The 10,017-nt window shown below is 35.0% G+C and overlaps 1 protein-coding gene across 5 annotated transcripts in view; it reads right to left on the bottom strand.

Moving 5' to 3' along the window:
• Nucleotides 1-714: 714 nt before the first annotated feature.
• Nucleotides 715-10,017, bottom strand: part of KCNQ5 (potassium voltage-gated channel subfamily Q member 5) — a 370,992-nt gene continuing 361,689 nt past the window's right edge. For 4 of the 5 annotated variants that reach the window (XM_044422148.1, XM_044422150.1, XM_044422149.1 and 1 more), the window contains 4 exons: nt 8,129-8,237; nt 3,135-3,266; nt 2,559-2,685; nt 715-1,710 (listed from right to left, as the gene is read on the bottom strand). In XM_044422148.1, the coding sequence (XP_044278083.1) occupies nt 760-1,710; nt 2,559-2,685; nt 3,135-3,266; nt 8,129-8,237 (1,319 nt within the window). In that variant the 3' untranslated portion in view covers nt 715-759. The remainder of the gene's footprint in view (nt 1,711-2,558; nt 2,686-3,134; nt 3,267-8,128; nt 8,238-10,017) is intronic. The other variant, XM_044422152.1, reaches the window with a different exon arrangement.

Here is a 10,017-nt window from a genome sequence, read left to right as displayed (position 1 = left end):
TCCATTTCTTTCTTTCAAAGATTCTTTGAAGATAATTCAGATCCACAAGGAGTTCATCAATACGTTTTGAAAGTTTAAGATAGAGAAAATTTCACATTAAAGGTCATCCCTGACAACTTGGAATTTTGAACATTTTATAGCAAAAAATGTTCAGCCACAAAATCCTTAAAAAGTGCTGTGCAAAATATTTTGTCCCATTTCTATAACTCCCAAGGGATACAGAAACCAACATTTTTCTAAAATAGTTGTTTAAATTTAGCTTGCAAATAGCAGCTATTTTAAATCTCGTATTACTGGTTTCTTTCACTAGCAGCTGTAGATAATATTTTGTTGTTACTGTTATAGTAAACTTAACTATGGTCTAATTTAGGAGATAATATAGCATGTATTTTAACCCAGCAACAAAATACTTTTAATATGTTGAGAATTTTGCTTTTGTACTGCAGAAACACTGTGGTTTTTAAGTCTTCAAATCTTTTGTTCTTTAATAAACCTGTAGCATTAATTTTGTAGATTCCTCATTTATACCCGTGGTACTAAAAGAAAGTACCATCAAATGTAGGTATAATGTAGAATTTTATCCATCATCTAAACATGCATTTTCATGCAACTAAAAGATATGGACTCATACAACTGTCTTTCTTCCTGATTAATTTAATGGTTTTTAAAAAATCATTAAAAGGGTTTTCAAAATAGTTCATGCTGTGATGTGTATGACTGAAATAATTACTTCGCATTTGAAACAAAATCCAAAGAATGTTATTTAAGTTTGACATGAGGCAGGCTGAGAGCATCAGTACTGTCTCCTGGCTTGCAAATGCTTTGAGATGATCTTGACATTCCAGTCCTTAGAGAGTCAGTAGAGAGAGTTGTTTCCACTAATGGGTGGGAAATGGCTTCAAAAGTCTCATTTTCTTGCTCTGCTGCTAAATCTTCATCAGTTATAAATAATTTTGATTCCCTCCATTTGCTGTATAATTCTTGACTACCTCTTGAGCTACTTGTGTCACTTCCAGAAATCTGTACATTCAGTTCTTCTGTTGTTGACTGTATAAGGTTTTGTACAGACAGTGATTTCCCTATATCCATTTGGGCTATTGGTTTCACTGAGACTAGGGGTTCCCTGTCTGCATCGAGGCTTTTTCTCCACAAAAGATCCTTTGTCACACCAGATTGTGCAATTTGTCCATTATCCTTTGAAGCAACAAGGCAAGCGGTGACATCAGAAGTATTTTCCTGTGTGCTCACAGGAATATTTTGTATAGGCTCCAGCCTGTTGATATGCTTTACTGAAGAAAAAGGCGGTATCTGTAATGTTGTAGGTGCTGTTGGCTTAGATGTCTGGTTTATTTGGTTTAGTGCATTATTAGTTGATAGAGTTACAGGCCCATCATTTGGCACCTGTGTGGCTTGACTATGCATAGTTGGACTGAAAGCATAGTAAGCTTGAGGGTTAAGTTCATTTGGTGTCAGTATAAGTTGTAGGCCATATGGCATGTTTACACTAGCAGATCTGGAAACACATCCACTAGTCTGGGCAGAACTAGACAGATCTTTACTGTCAACAGGACTTTGATAATCTGAAGTTTGATCACATTCAAGAGGTGGCATTTGAAACGAGGCCAAAGTCAGTGCAGATACAGACCCTTTCTTCAAGACCTGTTGGTAAATATCCAGCAGGGAGTCTAACTTTGACTCAATTGATTGGACCTGGAAGTAGAAGAAGAAAAAGAAAATTATGAAAACAATGTGTATGTATTGCAAGTATTTATAAATGACTTGTATTTAAAGATTTCAGAGTTGCACACAATTCAAAGAACTAGATAGAAAATATTTTATCTACATACTAGATAGGAAAGACTTGTACAAATGATGCGTCTTCAAGATTCACTTAAAAATAAAAAATGCAAGTCTGATGTCAGGAGAAACATCGTTCTGTGTCATATGCACCACTACACTAAATGCTCTGATCTGAATGACTGCAAAGCAGACCTCAGAAATATATAGCACCACCAGGAAATTGTAACATAACATGCAACTGATTGCTCAGCATAGAAACAAATAAATTTCCATGAATTTTCTGACTAGTTATTTACATAAAACTCTTTGCTGAAAAAAGAATGTTACATCCATCACATGTGTCCCAGCCAGGTTGCGATCTGCTCTGAGCAGCTCCAGTAAAGCTTTACTGTAAAAATTCTGATATTTCTATATAGTATTTACAGTATGATCTACAAGCTTCCAGATCAATTCTATGTACTTATGCTACCACAGTCGCACTGGTATCAGTGGAATGTCAACAGTGTTGTTGTTGCTGCTGCTGCTGTTGTTTTTGTAACAGCCCACAGCCAAAGCGCTCTGGGCAATTCATACAGTCCATAAAAACAGACTATAAAAATACAATAAAATTATCATAAAATCAGAAAAAACATCAATAAGTTTAAAACAGCTAAAAACAAAAGATAAAAACAGACAATAGCAAAGAATAACAAAAGAAACAATACAAAGTGGCACTGATATTCTAGCATGCCATATACTAATTTCATACAAAAAAATACCTGTTTTTCCACCTTGACTACACGCCCAAGCATGCTAAGGTCGTCAGTTGTCTCATTCTCTGCAGTGTTCTTCTCTCGACTTCTTTTATCAGAGGCAATTTGTCCCCTTCCAAGAATTTGGTCAACTCTGCAAGTTAATTCAATATGCAAATGAAAATTTCCATTTTAACAGGAAATGCTTTCCCTTTGAACCTAGTACTGAAGATAGATTCTTAGCAGATCCTGATATTTCTAAAGGACTGTATTTTGAATATTATACAGTTTTATTATCTTTAATCATCTAACAGTGTAATCATATCATATAACGGTTAAACACAACAAGGCAAGCACAGCTGAATCACTGAAAATTCAAAATGACTGTGATCGTATGAATTGGTTCTCTGATACCTAGATAGGTAAATACCTGTAGGAAATGAAAAGGAATCTCCTCTAGAACTACAGACTGCAAAAGCTAAAGGAAAATAGTACCAAGAAAAATAAAAATACATGGTTCAGTTTATGTTGGTCTAAGAAACCTATAGCAATTCATCTGGAGATATAGAGGGGGTTCTGTGTAAAAGGATTTTTTTCCCTTACCGTGACTGAAGACTTTTAATTCTGCATAACATGTCTAGGTGGCCTGCTGAATACTGTTCGATAACATCTTTGACATCATAGGGCCTCAGAGTTTCTTTAAATTTCCTTTTGGCAACATGAAATTTCATGATTCTATAGAAGAAACATTATTTTGAGTAATATGTACTTTACACATTAAAACAAGTCCATAATAACTCATATGCATAGGATTATCCATTCAAAATAGTTTGAACAATCAACATAATTTTAATTTGGCTGACGATTATGTCTGCTTTTGAACTTTTGATGCCTATGTAGCAAATTAAATGTGGTTTAAGATGCCTTCTTCCATCATTTCTAATTTGCTGGGGTAAGTAAACATATGACCCTTTTTATTTACCCGTCATTTTAAGATTTATTTATTTATTTATTAAAACATTTTTATGCCGCCCCATTCGCCGAAGCCTCAGGGCGGCTTACAACAAATAAGTTAAATTCCTTAGATTAGAACTTTTAATCGGTTTTAACATCCACAGTTGCTTTTTTTGTTTTTGCTTTTGCTTTAGATTTTTTGCTGATATTATGTTTTTGTTGTTTACGGTGGTTATTTGTTGTTGTTACTAATGGTTGTAATTTTTTGTTGTTGTTATTGATTGTTATAATTTTGTAAGCTGTCCTGGGACGTTTTTCTAGTATAGGATGGGATATAAATATTTTAAATAAATAAATGAGTTGTTTTCAAGAACTTACATATCATGAAAGATATACAACATCCATGGAATGAAAAAGAATTAGTTTTATCTAAATTTAAAAGCCAATATCTGGTCTCACTGGTGTCAACAAATGTCCAAATCCCAAAGTACTTAATCAGACACAAAGGCATACTTTATAACATTAACACCCAAACTGTAACTGTAGTAGGCTTGTGTCTTGAAATCTGACTCTGTCCTAATTATGTCTAAAGAGGGATGTGTACTATGTTTTAAAGCACCAAAGGGATTCTCCATAATTCATTCTTCAATGACCTTGCCCCTTGCTTTCTCACTCATGCAGAGCACCAGTATAGGAAGTAAGCCTTGTAGGAGGAAATGTGGATGAAAGAAGAGCCTATGGAAAGAGGCTTCATTGTGCTCTCATGGCTCTTTATACATGTATGTTTTAGACATGGCACTTTAGACTTAGAATCACCACTTTATATATGATTGAAAGCGACTTGTATTAGAGTCTGCATTTTTAGGCCCTAACATTGTCTTCATGTGTATTGTACAGGTACTTACATTTTCATTTTACAGGGGGAACTTTATTCAAATTGTTTCTCATTAATAAACCTCTTCCTTACCCATATACATTTGTTTAGAACAGCCACTCTTTTATTTAATTGCTTTTTGTTATTGCTGATTTGAAACCCAAACCTAAAATACAATCTCCAAGGGTTTGTCTTCTCCACAAGAACCCTTCTTTCCATAACTCACACCCATTTAAATAAGAGCTTTCTAAGCTTACCAACTTTAATTCAGACTAGCTTACGTAAGATGAAATCAGTCATGGAATACATGCTTTCTCTCTATAATCAGTGATGGTGAACTATGCTGCTAGCTCATTTCTACTGCTATTTATGCTGAAGCATTTTCCAATCTAATTTAATAAGATTCTACATATTTTGTATGAGTAGGATGTCAGCAAGGCAGTTCCTGATGTAAGTATAGTTCTACAGTGCTGTAAGCAGAATTCCATAAAACTGTAATTATTTGTTATATGACAGGTTATTTGTCTCCATACAAAGCCTGTTTTTCCAAGTTAATGGCATGACTGGGCCAAACTTAAGAACTTTTAAATAACTTTATGATGGAAGACACAGGAAAGTGCTTAGTTTTCTGCCTGTGATATGAATAGATTTTAAAACTTTCATTTTGCCAGGCTCATGATTATTTTTTTCTCACAATAGTTGATTTACTTTGCCTAGGTGTACCTACGTAATTATGTCAGATTCAAATAAACCAAACTTTTTTGCTGTGATGCATAATACATCACAGAATTTTGGATTGACCAAGACGAATTGGACAAGGTTATATATACCTAACATATGCAGTATCAGGACAGAGTTCAGTATCTCTTTCTATTATATAGACTGATTTCCACTGAGTTCAGCGGGAGGGCTTTTGTTTTGGTTGGTTTTTTTGATGCAACAGTATTGAGAGAAGACTGAAAACAGAATATTCCAGTAAAAATTATATGGACTTTTCATAATTGTGCAGCTACTGCATCAAATCTGTTCATGTGGATTTTTTAAAAATTATGAGTGTGATGTTCTTCACAGTTGTCCTTTAGGCAATTTTTAGTTCAGCAGTTATAATCCACCTTAGAATTATAGGCCATATAAAGAACCTTGATACTGTTGCCCAATCAACTTTTATTTTTATGTGACTCAAAAGTAAACTTACCTATATACTCAATTTGCTGAAAGATCAGTAAAGTTTCCTTACATATGTGAATATGCTCTATCCAATGTTTGCATTGCATCCTTGGATATGAAATAATAATTCTTTCCTATGCACAAAGTGATGGGGGATGTAAAAGAAGCTTTTCGTTCCTAAATCTTACTTACCCCACACCCCGTGCTTCTATCTCCTTACCTACATACAAACTCACCAGATCCTAAAAGGGTCAATGCCTTCTGTTAAACTCTTTCTGGCGCCAGGTAAAGACCTTTCATAATTAAATTAATAATTTTAATAAGAAATTAATAACATTTTACAGTTGCATTTTCTTTTCCTTTCTTTCTCTCCTTCTCTTAATCCTGAATGATTGTTATTATTGAATGTTTAATGTTTAATTGTATTTTATATGATTATTTAATTGTTGTAAGCCATCCTGAGGCTATGCAAAGGATGGGATAGAAATGTAATTTATTTTTAATTAAACAGATCAGTTTAATTTCAAATTAAGAAATCAACTGTAGTTGGCCTTTGTGATTACAAGTTGCTGGTCTCTATGACTAATATGAAGTGATATGCTAACAAAAATATACTACTTTAATACTGAAATCCTATGCATGTCACTTCAGAATAAAGCTCTATTTAGCTCTGAAGGTAGGTCTGAATAGAGTTGGAGCCTAAGATGACAGTTCTAGTCAGACTTTTCTGGGAATGAGTCCCAATGAACTCACTGGGGATTAATTCTGAGTAGACATGGATAGAACTACACTTAAGTCTAGAAATGTAGTATTGTTATAACACTGTTATTTTACAGGAAGAGGAATGCATTTTCTTCTCTCCCACCATTTTAACCTGTATTTCCTCCCTAGCGTTCAGCCTTGAATAATGCTAATTGTACTATAGAATATACATCTGACTATAGAATATATATATATATTCTGAAGTGCAACCCACTGACTTGGTTCACATAAAAACAAGTTAGAGCATGCTTTGAATATGGGTTGTTGTTGAATCATACATTTTTACTGTGTACAAACCTGTATTACATTTTAACAATCCAACAACAAATAATGAAATCTCTTGCTGGACGGTTTGTGGTTAAAAATCCACTGTGAAATCATAGTGTAAGGTTCATGTGTAACAACAACCCACAATTCAACAACAATATCAATCATGTTTCAGAATATACTCTGGATTGCCAGTGCGTGCGAACCAGACCACTGTGTAGCAAACTCATGCAGGAATATCCTAATGTAGGTTGAATACAGCTCAGGAGAGGGTAATGTTTCCCTTTCACATGAAAGAAACTCAGCATCTATTTACCTAAATGTATATTTTAAAAATCCATAATTGAGAAAGCTTCATGGTTTGCAGCCTCCATTTTATATTAGAAAAATGGATGGGCCCTCAAAAAAGCAGAATGGATCCAATTTTTTAAACTGTGCCAGCCTGATTAATGAAGGTGAATGAAGGATGCTGATAGATATTACATTAAAATGTTGACGTAGCATCCGGATTAGAGGCGTACAACTTGTGACCCACCATGCCAAGTGTATTTCACTATTCATCAGGATCCCTGCATCCAGTGGCTCAGTTACTGCATTTGTAGTTAACACGACCTCGGCTGAAAGAGCAGTCGTAAAGTGCTTTAAAGTGCCAAAGAGAGATCATAAAGTGCTTTCTGAAAGCAAAAATTACTGTTCTAATAGGGAAAGAAAAGAATCATATGAGGTAAGAACAGATGAAATGGTGAAAAAAGAAATGTATATATTATATATATAAAATACAGTATTTGCTATTATCTGGGGTTTTAGACATCCACTGAGATACCTGGAACCAATCCACATGGATACAGGGGTCCTGCTGTACATGTATCCTACTACCTGCTTTTTACAAAATGCAATTAAAAATCAACAAATGCCCAAAACGTTTATCAAATGCTTATTAGTCCAGCATGTACAGTGCATTGTAGAAGTATTCAAAGCCTTTTCCACATTTTGTTGTATTACAGTCAGGAATTGAAATTGATTAAATTGACCCAGTTATTACCTGATGTACACAATACAATCAACACTGTGAAGGTGCAAAGTATTTTTATTGTGGCACAAAAGTTACATAAACAAAACTGGCACTTCTTGGTTGCATAAGTATTCATCGCCCTTTGCTGTGGCATCCCAAATTAAGCTCTGGTGCAGCTTGCTGCCTCCAAGTTGGCATAAAGCATTGAATGAAGTCTCCTGTGTGCAGTTCCTGTGCCACATGACATATATCATGAGGTTTCTAAAGCTGCTGTCCTTTTGCATAACTTTTGCTTTGCATACAACACACATTCTCACACACACTTTTGTTACAAGCACCTTCTGCATGGATGATCTAGTGGAAGGGATGAATGAATCTAAAGCCTGCTTTTCAACTTAACCACCAGATGATTTGAGTTATCACCTGGACAGCAGGTGAACCCAAACTTAATCTAAAAATAACACCCTTATTAATGTATAAGTATTGAAATAGTGTTTCTTCTAGGTACTTCTGGCTGTAAAGAGCGATCATTTTTCCCTTGTTACTGTAGTTTATACTTACCTAATAGCACGGATAACAGTTTTAAGTGCTGGGGTGAGATCTTCTACTGATACATCACATTGGCATCCTCTTTCATCATATATATCATCTGTACCAAGACTGGCATCAGCTACAATAGAAAAAGTCCACATAAATGATATGCATAACTCTGTAGAATATGTTTGTATATATCATGAGGTTAATAGCATTAATTGGTGCAATTATGTGCAGTTTAAAGGATATATTTTAATTGGACCAATAAAATGAGGGTTTAATGATAATTGTGTTGCTGCAAGCAGTTTCTCTAGATTTAGGCAATGCATTTATGATTAGAGGTATTGTGAGGAGAAAGGAAGCACTGCAGCATTTACTCAAATTATTGCTTAATGTACACATTAGGATGTTGGACCAATTAAGCCAATCCATTCTTAGGACCATTCAGCAGCATACCATCTTGGTACATGGGTAGCTGCTGAGTAACTGTAAGGTGGCAGGGGAAGGAGGTAATTTCAAGTGAAGTAGCTAGCACAAAGGTAGGGATGCTTAACTTCAGTCATACATAGAACTAAATGGATTTTACAACCATCTAAGATATTACCATTGACTTTGATGGGTATATATAGTAGTGTTTCTGCTGTAATTTATACGACATGTTACTTCTTACTGACAGCTGTAACAAAGATTCATTTTGGTTTTTAAAGAAAAAATTTTGCATTTAACTTATTGCAAAATTTCTCAGAATCATCCTAATACGTATTTTCTTTTAAATATAAAAGTTGGAGTCTTATTACGTGCTTGGTCCCAAGTAGCTTAGTCATTTATAGTAGATCTCACATATCTCCTCCTAATAGAGTGGGATCTTAGGTAACTTTGGTATGCAGACCACAAATAGCTGAATCATGGTTAATCAATGAGAGTACTCCACCAAATACAGCCTAAGCAAGGATTCAGAACTATGATTGGAAATTGGTTTCAAACCCTGAATTAACCAGGAACTTGGTTAGTTTTAAACAGGCTTGATGGTTTTACTAGAATTAAGTCTTGTGGTAATTTTCACTCTAAAACAGAAATGGGGGTGGGGGGAACAAGTGTGTGATTTAGCTCATTCCTGATAGCGTGCTAATATTTTACCTTTCTATACATACACCATACTTAAGAAACATTTCCACATTCACCAAAGTATCTTAAATAATGATAAAAACACAATACAGCATTGTAACATGGTAGGCATGGCATGAGCAGAGCCAGCTGGAGCCAGGGGTCAGACTAGATGGCTTGGGATATCTCTTCTGACTTGCTCTGTTCCTATGTTTCTATGTAGTAATAGTATTAATATAGTAATAATAAATAAACTAGAGGTACTGAAAAAAGAGAGAATTTATATGTATGTGTGTAGATAGACAGTATTATTAAAAACAAATGAAAGGAACAGTTCATAAAACAGTTTAGAATATTCTTGAGGTAACATTAAGCCTAACATCAACTGATGATGATGGAGATGGACCTGTTGCTGGAGAGAGTGGGGTTACCACTGGTGTTGCTTTCTTGAAGCAGGCCTTTAGGGTTGTTTGTATAGCCATTTTCTTTTTCTTACAATAATGGCCTTTGTAGCAGCTGAGGGCCTGGTTACACAGGCAAATGGTAAAGAAAAACCAAAGGTTACCCAAAAACATATTGGCTCAAGCTGATGCCCAGGACAAAAAGCTGTGAATACTGTATCTCTAGGGAACTAGGCTACCATCCCATTGTCAAATCATTGCGAAGTTCCCTAGAAATACATTGCATAGTTATTTAGAGATAGCCATGACTATCTCTAGCAATTATCTAAAGAAAAGCTGTGATTATCTCTGCTGAAAAGCTGTGACTATCTCCAGGGAACTGCACGGCCTTTGATGACAATTTGCCGAGCA

This window comes from Varanus komodoensis, unplaced genomic scaffold, assembly GCF_004798865.1.
Source record: "Varanus komodoensis strain SLA01 unplaced genomic scaffold, ASM479886v1 scaffold12, whole genome shotgun sequence".
In the NCBI taxonomy this organism is placed as follows: Eukaryota; Metazoa; Chordata; class Lepidosauria; order Squamata; family Varanidae; genus Varanus; species Varanus komodoensis.
Note: the sequence above shows the minus strand (reverse complement) of the source record. Positions and strands in the feature narration are given on the sequence as shown.